Source organism: Oxyura jamaicensis, chromosome 1, assembly GCF_011077185.1.
Source record: "Oxyura jamaicensis isolate SHBP4307 breed ruddy duck chromosome 1, BPBGC_Ojam_1.0, whole genome shotgun sequence".
Taxonomy (NCBI): Eukaryota; Metazoa; Chordata; class Aves; order Anseriformes; family Anatidae; genus Oxyura; species Oxyura jamaicensis.
The window spans coordinates 94533169-94551010 of record NC_048893.1 but is presented as its reverse complement, the minus strand read 5'-3'; the positions used below and the strand labels follow the sequence as shown (position 1 = coordinate 94551010).

At 43.2% G+C, this 17842-nt stretch overlaps 1 protein-coding gene across 6 annotated transcripts; it reads left to right on the top strand.

The window, feature by feature from the left end:
• The first annotated feature begins 1310 nt into the window (after positions 1-1310).
• RIOX2 (ribosomal oxygenase 2) lies at positions 1311-17700 on the top strand. Of its 6 annotated transcripts, none has more exons than XM_035315209.1 (11): positions 1311-1356; positions 3928-4049; positions 4181-4616; positions 7024-7143; positions 8199-8327; positions 10839-10942; positions 13352-13454; positions 14087-14252; positions 14508-14596; positions 15878-15991; positions 17007-17700. In XM_035315209.1, the coding sequence occupies exons 3-11, from the start codon at positions 4185-4187 to the stop codon at positions 17163-17165; spliced, it is 1416 nt and encodes a 471-aa protein (XP_035171100.1). In that variant the 5' UTR covers positions 1311-1356; positions 3928-4049; positions 4181-4184; the 3' UTR covers positions 17166-17700. The 6 variants fall into 6 exon arrangements, with proteins under 6 accessions (XP_035171100.1, XP_035171095.1, XP_035171098.1 ...); XM_035315204.1 differs by having other exon boundaries at positions 17004-17700; XM_035315207.1 differs by having other exon boundaries at positions 1315-1356; positions 3928-4080; positions 17004-17700.
• Positions 17701-17842: the final 142 nt, after the last annotated feature.

The following is a 17842-nucleotide window of genomic DNA, read 5'->3' as shown; positions in this document are numbered from 1 at the left end:
TTTATAATTTTTGTGGAAGAAATAAGTAGAATTTCACTCCAGTGACCCGTTTTTCAGAGGGCTAGAAAAAGTTACACCTTTGAATATCCCAACTACTAGTGTTTACACTAAAATAATCTCAATTTATTACATTTTGCAAGTGTCCTGGATGCTGAGTGATGTCATGATGAACTAATAAGAGGGCAGAATTAGAAAGCAGAGAATATCTTCTTTTTCTTCTGAAGTGACGGTCCAATGAAAGAAAAATGCTTGAGAAAGAAATTTAAATTTTCCTATGTAATATGTATACATATGTACATAGCTGTATTTTCAGCCTTGGCAAAATTTATCACCTTGTTACAAAGCCACATGCTGCTCAGTCTGTATTTTTCATGACTGAATGGCCACAATGCCCTCCTGGTCATCTGGAGACCAAAGTGGTCCAGGAGGTAAAGGCGCAAGGACAGAATACAATGAAAAGTGTTTGTCTTTTATGCCCTTCCACCCCGTTTTCCCATGTATTATGTTTTGTCTTTCCCTCTATTCAGCACATAGGAGTTTGGGTGTATTAGTGAATGTGGAACCCCATGGAAACACGTAACATTTATTCCAAGGGACCCAACTGGTGCCATGGAAGCAGGAGTTATTTCTACCACAAGGAGGAACAGGACTGCAAAAGCATTTTCAAAAAAGGGAGGAATCTGAGCTGCTATTTTAGATGTGATAGTTAGGTAGATGATACTTGGATGCTCTAGTATTTCTGTTACCTGTGGTATCTTAAGGCTACTTTTCCCTCTGGAGTGCTGCTAGAATATGGTCCCCTCTGTTACTTGCCTTTGAGAAGTCCTTCTAGTAACTGTCTTGTGCCCAATACAATTTTCCACGTATGTTAGCCACATACTTAGAGGCTGCTGGGGTTTCCAAATTTCACCTTTTGCTGGTAGTTCTATTTAGTGTCCTTCAAGCGATCAGTACACAAGAACAGAAGTTTAGCAAAACCTACCCAACAATTTCTCTGAAATCTTGCAGCCAACGTAAATTAACCCATTAATAGACATATTCAGTAAAGGCAACTAAGAATATTTCTAGAAGTTTTCATGGCCTCAGGAGAGGGGCACAAGAACGAGACTCAGGTCCAGGAAAAAACAACGCAGCTAAAGCGCAGACAAGTATTTATTATACGCAGTAAAACTTTATACAAAGAACCACGAGGTTTCGCGATGTATCTGCTATTTTAACCCATCACGCTCAGCAAAGCGCACTAGGCCCGAGACTGCCCGCTCACTCCCTCAGCGTGCTGCCGCCGCCGCCATTTTGTGGCGGACGCCGAGCGCCTCCCCCGGCCCCGCCCCGCGCAGCGGCCCCGTGCTCGGGAGGGTGAGCCCCGGGGTCCGGGGGGGAGCGGAGCCGGCGGGGGGCGGCGGGGGGAGACCGGTGAGCAGCTGCCCGCCGGGCAGCAGGGGGGCGTTGGGGCAGCCCCGCGGCCTTGCCTGTCCCGGCTGCGGGGCGGGGAGAGAGGCAGCGTGGGGTGCTGGGTGCCGGGCAGGAGGCAGCGTGGGTGACCCCCGCGGGGGGTAAGGGGGTGCCGGGAGTCGCCCCGGTGCTCCGGGGGTCGTCAGACCGCGGCCCCGGGGCTGTGCCCGCCGGGCGTGCTGCAGGCGGCGCCCCTCGTGGCTGGTGGCTGCCCCCCTTGGCGTGGCCACACGTGTGAACGCTGGCTGGGATCCGCGGCTGGCCCTGCAGCGTGTTTTTCCGTGTTCTTTTTCCCTTCTGGAAAAAGTTCAATGGTACCCACATGCGGTAGCGCGGTGGTGGGAAACAGCAGGGCTGTGTGGCCTAAGAATAGCTGCGACCAAGTTTTTCTGCCAGAGTCCAACCCCCCCAGTGCTGTGCTTTACAGGCCTGAGCTCAGAAGCAGGGCTCAACTCTCAGTATGTTTAAGCATAAACAAGTGTGTGGCAGGGAACATACTGATGGGAAATAGCTCCTGTCTGAAGCAAGAAGTGGTCCACTCTGTTGTGTTCTTCTTGCGTGTTCTAATAAGCCAATTAAGCGCGGCAGCACAGCACGCTGTGTAAATGGAGCCCTGTTCTGTGAGCAGTACTCACCGGGATTTAGCTGTTAAAGGCTGCGCGTGAGCGTGAGGCTGACAGGGTGGATTTAGGTCTGGGATACAAATCGGGCAATTTGGTCTTGGTTGGATTTGAGTTGCTGGTGTTTGGGGGTGTCAGCGCTAAATCGCAATGCCTGCAGCATCGTCAGAAGTTGCTAGCAGCTAACCTTCAGTCTTTCTGAGCATTCCCAGCTGTTGCTGAGGGCTGTGGCTTGCTGCAGCGAGGAGCGTCCACCCTGCCAGGAAGGTGGTGGCGTGGATTCCCTCTTGCTGGACTTTGGTGACCGCGAGTTACTGCTGAGGCACAGGAGCTACTGGTGAAACACCTCGCTGGGGAGTTGGTGTAGCAGTGAGGACAGCCTGCATGCAGCAGCGTAGCAGAACTTGGTGCTGTGTGTACATGCCAGAACTAGAGTTTGTTTTGTGATAAGGATTGTGTGTAAATAAAAACACGAGAGCATTTACTCTGGGGAGTAAAGCTGTCATTTTCACTTCCAAATGAAAGCTGCAGCATGCTGTAACTCCTCGCGTGTTGGCTTCACAAACCTGCTCGGACAAGCCCAGAGTTAGCTGGGCTCAGCCAGCCCAGACCGAGCAGGCAAGCTGCAGTCCTGGAGAGCTTGGTGCTGGCTCGCTGTCAGGATGCTTAACTCAGCTTCTCAGGCTTTCACCTCTGCCTGGGGCTTTGAGCTGCTCAGGGGGGATGAACTGCTGGTGCTGATGTAAATAAAGTTAACGCAAGTATGTCTGTATGTACTGTGGTGTTACTTGGGTTTTGCCTTAACTTTGAAACTTGGCAGATAAGCCCTTTGTGAATTATCTTTTTGTTTTTTACATAATGATACGCGAACATATTATCTACCTGGAAAAAAAAAAACACTAACACAAATTGATTTCCAACTTTTAAATTAAATATGTGCAATTTGGGGAAAAAAAATCTTTTCATTGTACATAAACCACAAAGTTTGACAGCTTTAGAAAGATGGAAACAGAACCTTATAATTTTAGTTTTTGCTGTAATTCCACAGCATCAGCAGAAAGCCCTAAAAATATTCCCTCCCTTCTGTAGACTTAGTTTAGCCAGAGCTGGCCATCCAAAGCACAGTGTAGAGACTGGGACAGATGTGGGCCACTGTCGCTGTGCGCTGAGGATGACTAACACCGGGCCCTGCAGCATGATAATTTCATGATGTTCCCAGGGGCTGTGGCCTCCAGCAGGCGATCCACGTGCAGGGTGCTTTTCTAGGTCTTTTGGAGGCTGCTTGAGGGTTTCCTAGGTCTTTGGAGGCTGCTGTAGCCTATGTTACTTAAGGCTTATGTTGGGTGTAAGTGGCGCTAATGTAGCGGGGTGGTTTTATACAAATGACATATTCATTCCTTTATTATACTCAAAACAGGTAGTTGTTTAAATGACTTGAGTAAAGACAATGGATTTGTGACGTGTAAGGCAGCTCGAAGGATGCTTTCCATAACCCCCTCGGTTTAACGGGTGGGGTTCTGCACTTGAAATCCCATACATCCTTCCCTATCTTGCTGTGTCTGGAAGGTGGTTGGAAAGTCTTTGCTGTGCTCCTTTCCAACATTGGTGTGTTTGAAGGAAGTGTAATAGGGTCTAAATTTCTCTTTCTGTCCACTCTCCACCCCCTTTGCAAGTTATCATTAAAGCTCTTACATCTATCTGAGTTTTTGTTGTTGTTGTTTTTAATAAAATATAGCTATTTCTACAGAATACCAGTCTACCAAGGGTTCTTTTTGTGGGTGGATTTCTGTATTTATAAAGATCTCACTAGTGTGGCCATTTGGATTCATTGTGTTTGTTTTTATTACGAACTCAGGTGTGGGATTTGAACTTCTGTGAGCCACAGCTTCCAGTACAGCCCTTTGGAGTTTGCTGAGGATCTGAGAGTGGATTGGCGGCCTACTGAGGACTCTTTTTTCCTGCTGCTTGGAACAACTAGTGAGCATCTGAAAGCAGAGCCATTCCCAGGGTATCCTGTACTCCACTGGAGAAGGCAAGAGGAGCTGCCCAGGGCCCTCAAGGTGGTGCTGCTGGTTGACTGTTCTGTCTCTCTCTCTCCTCTTGAACAGGAACATGCCCAAGAAAGGAGGGAGGCAAGCTGAAATGGGAAAAGAAATGCAGGTGCAGTGTAAACGAGCAAAGGTGGAAGCAGCTTGTTTGCCACCAGTCATGAGTTTTGAGAGCCCAGACAGCCTCTTTGGAAGCCTGATCTCTCCCATCAAACCGGAGGTGTTTTTCAGGGAGTACTGGGAACAAAAGCCGCTGCTTGTTCAGAGAAATGATCCCCTGCTGGCTGCTTATTACCAGTCTCTCTTCCAGCTGCCAGATTTGAAGGAACTGTGCAGCCAGGGTCTGTACTATGGGCGTGATATAAATATCTGCAGATGTGTGAATGGAAAAAAGAAAGTTTTAAATAAAGAAGGCAAAGTGAATTACATGCAGCTGAAGAAGGACTTTGACCAGAAAAAGGCAACAATACAGTTTCATCAGCCTCAGAGATTTAAGGTTGGGTCATTTCATGCATTTGAATATAACTAATACATGTTTTTAATGCAGTGTGTTTTGCTTGACACATACTAGACATAGCTTTATCTCCGTCCCCAGTAAATCCAGCTGAAGCAGCTCGCATCAATGACCTGCTGAAATCTATACATGAACTGTATTAAAAGATGGTTTATACTTTTGCACTGCCCGTCATGTTTCAGTGGTCTGCAGTAAGAACAAATCTGACTTATGCTGTAAAATTAAGCACTCCTTTTTAAAATTTTGCTTTATCACATACAAGTTCAGAAAGATCTAAGTTCACAAAATCGATGATTATCTATCTGTGCCTGCTCAAATTATCCTTTCTGCCCCATTGTTTTCTTCTGCAAATGGAGCGTTTATGCCGTTTCCTATAATGGATGACAAGGTGTGAAATCATGTAAAAGATCTGCAGGACATCTCGCAATTCTTGACAATGGATGGGTTTTGAATTGCACCACAGCAATTTTGGTGATTGTCTTCTCTTTCTTGTTCTTTTTGATGCTTTTGCCATCTTCATGCATTCAGAATGAGGCAGTGGGTGTCTGCACAGTTGTGTAAAGGACTTGGGTGTTTATACTTGGATTTGGGTAGTCCTTTTTTTGTCCCGTGGTGTGAATGCAATTTAATTATGAAGTGGTCTGTAAGGGCTCAAATACACAGCTGCGTCCCTAGTACGCTGTTGTTGGCAGATCTCAGGTTAAGTGCCACTGGCATTTCCAGTGATGGGCATCTGCAGTTGAGATGTTGTATGATTTATGCTGAAATGTAGAGCTTGAGCTGAACGTGCATAAGTTCTGGCTGAAGTTGCCCTTGCGTGGCTCGGGTAGTTCGGCATCTTTTGCGATGAGAGTCATCCCTTTGGTGCATTACCTGTCACATGTCAGACATGGGTGAGTAACGTTTGTTCTTTAATATGCCCACACAATTAATAAACAAACGTGCTTTTGAAAGGAAGTTCAGAGAAGAAACTCTGAGTTAATGAGAAAAACCTGTTCTGAGAAGAAAATGAAAAACAATCAAAGCAGAGTTTGGGCAGGGAGCAATGCCAGCCTCAGCCACGGCTCACGTGCTTTATGTCAGCTGGTTATTTCCTAAGTTAAACTCAGGAGAGGGCTGGGGCTTAGCTCCAAAGCTTTGTGCCTTCTGTACTGAGTCTATTCAAAACATTGCACCTGAGCTTCTCACACTGAATATGTGACTAGCTCATAGCTTAATGTCAGATCTGAGGTGCATTCTTCAAAAACCTTTGGGGAGCTCTGTTATTAAATATTTGCTCAAATCCCTTGTTGAATTGTGTAATAACCTAAAGTATTCTGCTGCAGTAAGACATGCTTGTTCATATTTTCTTCTTTTTCTTCCCCCCAATACCTTGTACTTATCTTGACTTTCGCTGTAACTATTTGAAAATCAGGTTCAAGTAATGATTTATAAAGTCTTAGTCTCTTTATTCTTGAAAAGCCTGGAGTTTCAGCACCTTGATTCTGCCTAGCTAAAATTAGCAGATGACTTAAAACTTCGTTGGGCTAACTATTACAATTCCTTTGTTGCCTGTGTTAACATATATGAGTGATAACAGAGGGAGAATGAAGTCTTATCAGTCTTCTTCAGCATCTGTTATGATGGTACCTCAGTAGCTTTGTGCTTTGAAGGTTTTTCAAAAGCTTCTCTTGGCATGAATCTGTTAAATTTTAATACATACATTTCAGTTGTGGGGAGCAAAGCAGTTTTAGTAGGTTGAAAGATACAGGAGATTCTGGCTTTGAATTATAAATCTGTGGCTTATTCCACAAACAAATGTCCCGATACATATGCTGCAAGATCTCAGAGGCATATAAAAAAAACAAGTCAGAGCTGATTTATCTCCTTGATTAGGTACCTGCAGAGCTTTGCTTGGTTTCTGTTGCAACTGGAGGCGTTGGAACCAGGTCTCTAACCTTTGAACGCCCTCTTTGATGCTAGCTAATATAACGCAAGTCATGCATGTGTTTATTGTATTAAGATGTTTTGCACTTCATGGGATGACGGTTGGTTTCTTTTCCTCTATATCTAGCCCTTTTTTGTCTTTGCAACCTAAAGATAGCAGAGGGAAGAGCGCAAACACCAGTGCTGTGTAGCACATCTGGTAGCACGTACCACTCCTTGGCTTACTGATTACCTTTACGGCAGATCTTTGCTTGTGCAGCGCTTGCTTTCTGCAGGAACACCTTTCTACCCTGGCAGCAAGTACTCACTGCTTCCACTTCCCGGCCTCTACCTCCCAGTTATTTCTGTGGGATTTTGGTAATTCACTAGAAGAGCCTCCCAGGCAACAAGGGAGGCTACGGGCTGGGAGACAGCCCGGCTTGGCTGAGCTATTCGGTAGTAACATCATCCTTTCTCTCTAAAGGAGGAGCTCTGGAAGATTCAGGAGAAGCTGGAGTGCTACTTCGGGTCCCTGGTTGGGTCAAATGTGTACATCACTCCGCAGGGGTCACAGGGCCTTCCCCCTCACTACGACGATGTTGAGGTAGGACAGCATGACCTCGGCTGTGAAGCTCTGCAGAGGGTTTTGCTGGTGGCAGTGGATACCTCCCTCTTTGTTTTTTTCCTACCATCACATAAACAAGTTATTACAGAAAAATGTTTTTCCACTTACGGTAATTGCTTGCAAGTGTTTCTGTATGGTTGTTTTTTTTTCCCCTCTGAAATTTCACTGAAAAGGCACCGAGGTATCTAACGGTAGTATCACATAAAGCGTGCTTTCCGGGTCTGGTATTTTCTTTAGATGAAAAGAGAATTTGTTTTGCCAGCTGCAGAAACTTTCTAGCACCTTCTTTTCATTTGCACTTCATTCAGACCCCCAAGCATCTAGAAATCCCTTTTTCCTTTACAAAGTACTTGCAGTTTTTCACTGGAAGCAGCCTGGTGGTACTGGTTCCCGTTTGCTGGGCCTGTTGACTTTAAGAAGGTACAGGTATAATGGAGTCCTGTGCTCCAAATGCATTTCAGATTAGCTTCTAGAAGAAACACTCAACCAACCACTGGATTAAAAAAGTACATCTTGAAGTTGGGCTGTCACACCATTTTCTACCCCATTAACTACATCTGGAGTTTCATTTTTCTGCGTGTTCTGGCATGTGTCATCAGCCTCTAGCTCACAGCATCCCCATGGTGTTTATGACACTGTTTGCCAGTGATTGGTGGTAAGACCTGTATCACCTAATAGTTTGAATATCCGTGTGGTAGATGTTACTTTTAAGTTAGTTGTCCAACCCCTTTTTTAAATCACTGGGAGAAAGGGGGATTTTCAGGTGCCTACCTTAGACAGGATAAAGCAGATCTTACTTCACAGCTCTTCTCCTCTCTCTGAGGCTCTAAGTAGAGCCTATAACAATATGCTGAGTGTGAATTTCTGCATTGTAGGCACCTAATAATTCAGCCTGTGTCCCTTCTGTTTGCTTTCTTTCCCTGATTTCTGGCGTGCTTCCCCAGACTTTCCAAGTACGACGATGGCTTGACATTTCGGATTAGTTGAATGGGTGAGGGGAGGCAAAGCTTCACTGTGCATCTGGTCTTTTGCAGGTGTTCATCCTTCAGCTAGAAGGTGAGAAACACTGGCGACTCTATAAACCAACGGTGCATTTAGCTCGGGAGTATAACGTTGAATCAGAAGATAGGATTGGGAGTCCCACACATGAATTTGTATTAAAGGTATCGTAAATGAATTGCTTTAACTGGTCTGAGCTGGAATTGCCTGAAAAGTAGTTATATTTAAAATGCTCCTTTTCTTGAAAACAGTACTCTCAATTCTTGTGGCTGTGAAATTGAGGGCAGGGTTGGTGCACAAAACACTCTTGAGCATAAGAAATTTAGGCGGTAGTTGTCTAGTATTTGGGTAGTTGTTAGTATTTAAATAGTGGCCCAAGAAACCAGTCCTTTCCGGAAATTGTTTAGTATTTTGTAAGCTGGGCACCCTGAATCCTGGTTGATGTTTGTGGAGTTCCATGCAGAAAAAGCACAGGTTTTAAACGTGGTTATGAAATGGTTTATGCTGTTACGTGCTGTCTGTAGTCAGTCAGTCTGACCCGTCTGTGCACTAAGACTTAGAGTTTACCAAAGTTTGTCACTGTTTTGGTGAATTGGATTTAAATATTACCTGACCGATACACAGAGGCATGAACTAAAAAACATATTAACTTGATGTATTGTTTGTTTGTTTTTTCCAACCCTGAAAATCAAGCGTTTGGTGTTTTTTTTGTTATTTGAAATAGAACATTTCACAAGGATTAATTAATGCAGCCCTGTTGATGGCAGCGTATCTTGTCCTGTTCTGTTTTACATATTGGTACTTTAGAAGTGTGTTACTTACCCAACAGGTAGGGCTGCTCTGTTTCAGAAGCCTCGTTAGTTTCTCTGCCTTGTGTCCCGTCTCTGCAAGGTCCCTGATCTTTCCTGTTTTCAGCCTTGCCTTTGGAAGTAGGTAGTTTAGGAAGAGTGGTTTAGCTTGGATATGATACTGATCTTCCTGGCGATGTAGTTTGACAGATGGTAATTTTCAATTGTCAGGATATATTTGTTGATACAAAATCTAGTAAATTACAGTTCAGTTTTTTCTTTCTGGAACATGTTGGGTTGGACTTCAGTGCCTTTGATTTTTACGGAATAATGCTGTATTGCACATGGCCTTGTACAGGCATCATTGCAGTGAAAATACTGGCCTCTGGCCCTGAAAAGGACTTGAAAATGTTCCTAATTTTAATTTATTTTTGTGTTTGGTATTCAGTTCCTGCGTCCCTTTTCTTTTGGTTGTCTTTATGAAGGTCTCTGACAGGAATGTATAGACTGGTATTTCCTCCCTAAACATCTAAAATATTTCCCATCTCCCTCTCTTTTTTTTTTTTTTTTTTTTTTTTTTTTTTTTGCATTTCTGCCTGCCATTCATGGGCAGCTTTGGACAAACAGGCTGGTCAGAGATTGTATTGGAGTTCTTCTCCACTTCTCTGAGAAACTGGTAGCTGAATGAGCGTGAAGGCATGCTAGTTTATGTAGGAGGTCCCAAACCTCAGTTTGTCTTGGTGTCTCTTCATCAGGCCGTGGACATAGCTGGCTTGATATCAGTGTCAAGCACAGAGCTTACGTGGTCAGTGGCTATCTACCCTTCTAGAATAATTTACCATTTACTTTGCTGATATCCCCGCCTTCATCCAGTTTAGAAGATGAAATGATCAGAATCTTGTTGTGTCTCTTGGGAACTGCTCTGTCCTTTTCTGGGAGTTGCGACCCAGAGTCTGTGAAGAATCTGATCATTTTAATTGATGAGCGTTGTGCTTGCTGGTTCACGTGATTTACACTGATAAGACTACCAAGCAGATAAGATGACCAGGAGTCACACTGCAGTGAAGGCTGCTTTTAACAGTGATGATCCTGGCCTCTTTTGGTATGAGCAAATTTAAGGAAAGTAAAATTAAAATGGAATCAGATTTTACCGTTGTTGCGGTATGAAGCTTCTTTTTGTGCTATACAGCTCTATAGATGTTGATAGGGGAAGCTATAATTAACTGATTTTTTCCTTTTTGGAGGCAATTTGGGGTGCTGCGTACTTCTTTCTTACCTTGACTTCCTAATATAAAGGAATGTGTGGAAGTTTAATTTAGATAGGTGAGAAAAACGTTAGGGAGGGGAAAGGTTGTACCTTTTATCTTTTTTTTTTTTTTAAGTGCTATAACTGAACATTTCAGACAATAGTATTGCAATAGACTGTGATTTTTATAGAATATTTGGCTTTTCTTCTGGAATACTGACCTTTTCCTTTGACATGATCTGACTGGATTGGATTCACGTTGCACTGCTTCTCTGCTAGCCCAGTGTATTGTCAGCATGTTCATCTCAGCTGTGGCTTTGGCCCCTTTATGCAGCTGAGCTGGAATGTGCATGTTCTGTGCTGTTAACAGCTGGCTTTGTGCTTTCAGACAGGTGCGTAGTAAATATTAGTAGTAAGTTGGGGAGTTTAAGATATCAGACTTTCTGGCATAGGGTGCTTTATATTATTAAAATGTACTGTGGAGGATCTCCCAGTTTTGTGATTTAAAAAAAAAAAAAAAAAAAAGAAACAAACCACGTTGTCAGACAGTCTGCTCAGAGGGTAGTTCCTCTGTTTGACAACAGCACAGTAAGGTTTGACCAGGTGCCCTAAACATACCGATTCTTTTCCTTTTCTTGCAGCCCGGGGACTTGCTGTACTTCCCAAGAGGGACTATTCACCAAGCTGACACTCCTCCTGGGATATCTTATTCTACACACGTGACCATCAGTACCTACCAAAACAAGTATGTATGTATGTATGTATTTATTTTCTAAAAAGTGGCTTTTCTGAAAATGGCTTTCATCTGCCAGGCGATGTGCGTGAATGGGACAGACCTGAAACCAGTTTTCCAGATAAGTGAGGTCTTGTTGTTAAAACAGAACCTTGTAATGAACGTTGCTTAGCTCTTTTCTGCGTTCATCCTATTTAACCCTTGTATCTTTTCTTTTTCTGTGACCAAGGCAGGGATAGCGTATGTTACTTTCCTCCTAGAAATATGGTGGCATGGAACAGAAGTGGGTACCCCACTACTCTGTATGTTCCCTGCAGTTAGTAACAAAATCTAAGCCAGTATTCAGGTAGCTGTGATCGAAGTTTCGGAGGCTAGGGGAAGGAGAGGAGGGAAACACTTGTGTGAAGTGGCCCGTTACGAGGTTTTTGTGCAGCAAACTCAGTGCATTTTAATGGGTTATTTTATTACTTACCAGCAGTAGACTTTAATGTAGAAGATAATGTTACAAAAGTAAACTCACTGCTGTGTTTAAAAATCTGTCATCAGTGGCTGAAATTATTGTTCATTTCATAAACCAGAGAAAGAGTCATGGGTTACTCCTTTCATCTTGTTCTCTCCTACGTTTTGTTGTCACCCACGCCTGTTCTGACAGACTTGCTGCAAATTATTTCTTCGCATATATTTTCTACTTATCTGTGCTTTTCATCTCCCTAGCACATGCGTGCAGGTCAGGTTTCCTTTGACACACATCTCATGCTTGTGCCCACTGAAACCTTTTCATCACACAGGGAAATACTGCTGTGACCTAATCAGCCTCTCTCAGATGCCTGCCTTGGAGTTACTGGCCGGAGTTAGGAATTGGGAAGGATTTCTGTTAGCCACAAAATAGGGCAGAGCAAGTTTGGGCATGCTCTAGACGATTGTGAGATGTTATTTCTAGCCACCAGGTGTACCATGCTGTAAACCCAGGATGTCCGTACTGCTGGTAACTCTTAATGTGGCCATTGTGGAGGGAAAATTAAGGTAAAGATGCTCAGAGAAGTGAGTCTTCATAAAAAAAAAATGGGTTCTACTGATTTTAATTTACAATATTCTATTGGGAAGGCAAAAATAAATGTTATTTTCTATAAGCATTTTTTTGATGGCAGTTGCAAAGAGTGTTTTGAGTTCACTTATGTAGGTGGCAGCGTTAGTACTGAGCTGCTTTGGCTAAGTGTGATGGCACACCCAAACTGATCAGCTGTGAGCAGCCTCCAGAAACACGTCGTCTTCTTCATCCCTTCCCTGCCCTGTTTTGTGCCACCACTTCCCTGTATTGACCTGGTGCTTTCCATGGTGTAGTGAACTGAATATTCAGAAGAGTGACTCCAGAAGTGTATTTTGGTGTGTTGATGTGAGTTGGGCAGGACTGATTTGCTGTTTTACGTTTCAGTGGGCAGGAGTGCTCCTGAATGTGCAGAACAGATCTTGTCCAGCTTGGACAGACAAGTCCCTTATAACCAGTTGCCAGTGACCTGAAGGGCTTGTGTGGAGTAAATGCAGTTTCTCTGTGACAGCACTAGTCAAATACCAGCCCGCTGAGAGGTGGTGTTCTCAGGGAGCATATTCCCTGAGCACCTGCGTAAGGATGAGGAGAGGAAAAAGGAAAAGCTTGAGGACTGCTGTTCTTCTAGCTATAAAAAGTGGGATTGCCATCCCGGCTGTAGGTAACGAAGTGTAAAAGTCTATCTCTGCATCAGGCACATGTAAAGTAAGCAGCAGTCCTATTAGAGGCTTGCTATGTTACCTTGATCTGGCTTGGAGAAGGAATTATGGTCTGGAAACATTTCCCTGGAAAATTGGAAGAACTCCTTGAAAATAGCTGTTCCGTATTGTGGAGGATGGATGATCAGTGTCCTGTGACTGCTGCGGAAGCAGTGTGTGTGCAGAAGGAGCTCAGAGTAGGGGAGCTGCTGATGGAAGTGGCACTTTCAGGGATTTTAGGCACTGAGATAAAAGGGACTCCACTGTGTGCTGGGGGAAGGTTTGTCCCGGCCAGATCCCAGCCTGAGGCAGGAAGAGAAGTGTGGAGGAGTTCATTATAAGCAGGGCATTTTGCTAAAGTAATGAGTAGCTGAAGATAGTTGTTGACAGATGGAGATTTGGGGGAAGAGGAGGGAAGCGGTAAGAAGTATAAGATGTCTAATTCTGTTTATCAGCCAGAATCCTTTCCTCCCAGTGTGTAGCCAACAATGGAATGCTTGAGTGGAGAAGATCTATTTAAAAATACATAAATAAATAATAAAAAATGTAAATGAGACTATAACAAGTCATACTTCCCCCAGGTAGTAATGAAACCAGACGTAAGTAGGGGAAAGCATGCCCCTTTTATTTAATTGCAGCTATTCTAGTAATTTTTTGTTTTTCCTTCCCGTCCTACAGCTCTTGGGGAGACTTCTTACTGGATGCAATTCCCGGCCTTGTCTTCGATACTGCAAAAGAAGATGTGGCTCTGCGGACAAGCATACCAAGGCAACTGCTCATGGTAAATAGGTGGGACTCGGGGAAAAATAGTGCATCCAGCTGAAACTTTAGTACTGAAGCAAGCGTGTATCTTGCTGATCTGCTCTGAAAGCTCAGTGCAATGGCACTGTCTTGTCTTGCAGCAAAACCACTTCTTTTGAAGACTTCAGGATGACCGTTCTGAGGTTTGGTGCAGCTGAAGCAATGCGTGTTCTTTAATATCACAGTGTCCTTATATGGCTCGCTTCCTTCTCAAAGCAATGTTATTTGCTTTGGAGCTGTCAGACAGGTGTAGTTTCCATCAGGTCAAACTTGACTCTTTAAAAGTTAGTGGAGCTGTAAATTGTTCTTTGTCCTTTTCATGGTTGTCTGGTTGTGAAAGAGAGAACAAGTCTCTCTTTCAAGTACACTTGCAAGCCCTTTAGCATTGCAGTTAGTCCCATGGTGAGGAAAACTGAACATCAGCTTTGGTGTGTGAACAGCTCAGCTCATGTGGAATGTGTAAAATTAACATTTGTTATTTTGGGAATAAGTGTTGTTACCCTTTGGAAATATAAAAGAGGACTGTCCAGATCCTCACTGCACCTCCTTCTCTTTAGGATAGTCTCTGTTTAGCTTAAATTCATGCGAGAGCAACTCTGTGTGAATATTCAGCAGGTGGATATAGCAGACTCATCAAAAAAACTGAGCAGCATTTTGAGAATGCTTGCAGACCGCCTGGAAAACACCAGAGAACTGAGATCATCTGACATGAAGAAGGATTTCATTATGAACCGTTTGCCACCTTACTTGGGATGCGATTCTGATCCTTTAACTCCAGGTGGGTTTTGAGGTTTGCCACCTCTTTATTTCCTTTGCTGATGTTTTGCTAGAGCTGTTGCTAACTCTGCCTTTTATGATTTTGTGTATTATGGTAGGCAAAGATTGGAGTCTAGTGTGAGCTTCGTGTTTGAGACAGATGTCAAAACATAGCTTAACAGGAAATGTAGCCACAAGAAGATGGCTAGGAGAGTAGGGCCGATTTGCACCGTTTATTTGGTTTCCTTCCTTTCTAATGAAGATTTTTTTTTCTTAGGTGGGAAGTTGCCGAAATTAGATAGCCAAATCAGATTGCAGTTTAGGGATCATGCTATAATTACAGTGGAGCCCGATCGAGAGAATTCTGTAAGTATAAGGGAGGCACCCCTCTGCACTTTGGGTGTGTGGGGGTGTTACAGAGCATGAAAGGTCTTGTACTGGTCTGTCTGAAAGGGTCCTGCAATTATTGCTTAGCTGGGTAATGCGTCCTATTAGGATTTGGTAGGAGATCATGGGGTTGCTGTCAAGCAGTAATATGGCACGTTCTTGCCTTCTGGAGGAGATCTACAGAACTAAATTTATCCTGTGATTCTGCATGGCGAATGCATGGTTTTCATCTGAGGTCAGATGGGATGGATCATTACCACTATTAAATGGACTGTACAGCTCTTGGTAACGGATTTTTAAAATTATTTATTTTATTCTTTGTGTTCAAGAGCACAAATAGGTTTCCTCAGAAGGGGGAATTCTATTGCAGCTGCTACAGGCTGTGTATGCACTTAGTCTTCACCTCTGAGTTATCTTTATCCCTAAGCTGGTGCCAATGAAAACAAACTTGTTCCATAAAATAGGTGCTGGCATCTTGGATTTTGTTGTGTCCAGTCTGCTGCTTAGCTATGAAGGTTTTTTCGGTGTGAATTTGAAAAAGCTGTTGGAGAAAACTGCTTCAGAATTTTAGACTTCAGACTTCTACAGAAGTACTTTATGTTGTCTTAATTGAAAACAAACAAACAAAAAACACAACTTAGGACATCTTGTACTTTTTTTTTTTTGCACGAGTAAAATGTTTCCCTGTGAGAGAAAAACATAGCATAACTTTTTCTGATTTTCCTCCCCCATTTTGTTTGTGTCTGTATTACCGTGAGAATATGTGGGTTTTAGAAGCTCTGTTTTGCAATTGTTGATGCAACTCCTTTTGATGTCATACAGATAAATCTGAATGAGATCACACGGAGAAGATTTGTGTCCTTAAATTCTCAGTGAGATCTGCCCACAGAGCACTGAATTGGCTTGCACAGCTTTAACCAAGGAATGATAGACATGATTTTCAAGAGACAGACCAGTATGATGGAAACTTAGCAATATGAACTCCTTCATTAAGACCTTCTAGGAGGTGCACCTTAAATGGCATGTGAGTCCAGTAGAGGCGTTATTAAGGCAGAAAAGACTTTACATTTTTGCATAAATGTTTTGTAGACTCCCTTAGTTCTGTCATAGCTAGCTGTTGGAACATTCTGTTAGGAAGGTGAATTCCTTTTCTTGATACTACAGTGGACTCCAGAATTAGGCAGATAATATTGTCACTTGAGTGTGATGAATTTGAGGATGTGTAGCATATGTGATTATTTTTTTCCTGCTGTCTCTTAGGATGAAGTTCGCAAAGAGATGGTGTATGTGTATCATTCTTTAAAGAACAGGAGAGAAACTCACATGATGGGGACAGAAGACGATGATACTACCAGTGAGGACGGCGTAGCACAGGTTTGTTCCCACTTCATTTTTATGAACAAACGTATACATACATGCACAAAGAAGCTGTGACGTCCTGTTGGGTTTTGCTGCAGATTTCTTAAGAATGCCTTGAGTCATGGCCTAGGTAACATGGCTATATGCTAGCACGTGTTCTGTGTGGCAAGGGACCACTGCAGGACAGTGTGTTTATGCCAGTTTTAAATGATGTTAGCTTCTGTATGCGCTGTTACGTAGTGCAAGGTGTGCGCGCCCATTTTAGGGTGGTGTGGGAGGGTGGGTCAGCATCAGGAGTAATGACTTAAATCTCTTCCTGAAATGTAGAGAGGGAACTTCTGTTATTAATAAGGCTGCAGGTGGTTCTCTTTCAGGCTTACTCAGGGTATATACAATATTTCTGAAGAGCGGCTGCAAGCTTTGCCTCTTTTTGTTCCAATTTATGATAGTGAGATGCTGTTACATCAGGCTGGTGACCTGAACCTTGGCTATAGGTTTCCACAAATATACCTTAGAGGCAAATAGCAAGGCTTTTTGCCTGTCAGTTACTTACTTTTTAAGGTAAATTTTGCTGGGCCTCTAGAGAAAACTGGTAACTGAGGTCTTACACTGGCAGCTGCACAACATATGTGAGTCTTAGAATATAGCTTTTTGCCCTTAAGGTCTCCAGCCATGGGAAGACAGGTCTTCTAGCGTTATGTCAAGCTATTCCTAAAGATTGTGTGTAACAAATAGAAAGAAAGAAACTTACGTCCTCTTCTAAAAACAAGGGGTAGGGTTAGGCAAGAGTGTAAATTTAAGAAGGCATTTCCTTCCTCAGTTCAGAAGCCAGAAGAGGAAGACATGGTCTCTCTCCATCAGCAAGAGGTGCTAGAGCATGTAAGCACAGCTTTCATGTAAGAAGAGGGAAAGGAGTGTGAAGTGGGAAAGGAGTACCTGCTGATCGGTACCTATGTCTTAAATATAGTGTAATAATGGACAAGTTATACTTAACTGGTTTTTCTTTTCCTTTTTTTTTCCCCCGCAGCAGACTCATGGACTGCGTTTTCCTTTGTCATACTTGGATGCACTGAAGCAGATTTGGAGCGGCAGTACTGTTTCTGTTAAAGAGCTTAAACTTAGCTCTGACGCAGAGAAAGAAAACCTTGCCTTGTCACTATGGACTGAATGTCTAATTGAAGTTTTTTAATGCTTTTGTAAACTGGCTCCTCATGGAAGCAGTATTTCTGGTCATTAAGAAGGTCTTGAAAGAAAGGCATACTGAATTTTTTTTTCTTTCATCCAGCCCTTGGTTTGTATTGCTGCCTAACAACACACTGCAGTGTGTGTGTGTACGGACATACATTCATGCTTTGCTACTTTCTGATGCTGAATGTTCTTTTAGTTTCCTTAGTGCTTTGGGAAAATGGTCATTGGGACAACAGGTAAGCTGCTCAGAAACGTTAATAGTGGAACAGTTCATGTTACCTTTAATTGCCAGACTGTTAATACCCTTAGAAAAATTCAGCATCTATCTCCACCAAGATTTTTGATGTCTTACACTCCTTAGATAATGAAGCCCAGTTTTAAGTACCCTAGTTCCTTGGGGATATTCTATGAAAAATCCCTTTGTCACAGCTGTGAACAGCTCAATTTACTTTCCCCATGCTGTTGATTTTTTAAAGATGCTAAGCCTTACTGCTTAGATGCTGTCACCTCTTGAATAAACAAATGTTTAGTATTTAGCCTCTGTCCCTTCTTAATCTGCAAGTAACCCAAACCTGTACCTGGCATCTGTATCTCCAGCACTCACCTGAGTGGGTCCTGGTGGCAGTATTGCAATTATTTTAATACTTTAAAATCTACATTTAATACGCAAACCAATAT

Excerpts from the sequence above, each read along its gene's own strand:
- RIOX2 (XM_035315204.1), top strand. The coding sequence starts at position 4,185 with ATGCCCAAGAAAGGAGGGAGGCAAGCTGAAATGGGAAAAGAAATGCAG. Across the intron at positions 4,617-7,023 it reads ATCAGCCTCAGAGATTTAAG|GAGGAGCTCTGGAAGATTCA; the intron begins GTTGGGTCATTT and ends TTCTCTCTAAAG. Across the intron at positions 7,144-8,198 it reads CTCACTACGACGATGTTGAG|GTGTTCATCCTTCAGCTAGA; the intron begins GTAGGACAGCAT and ends GGTCTTTTGCAG.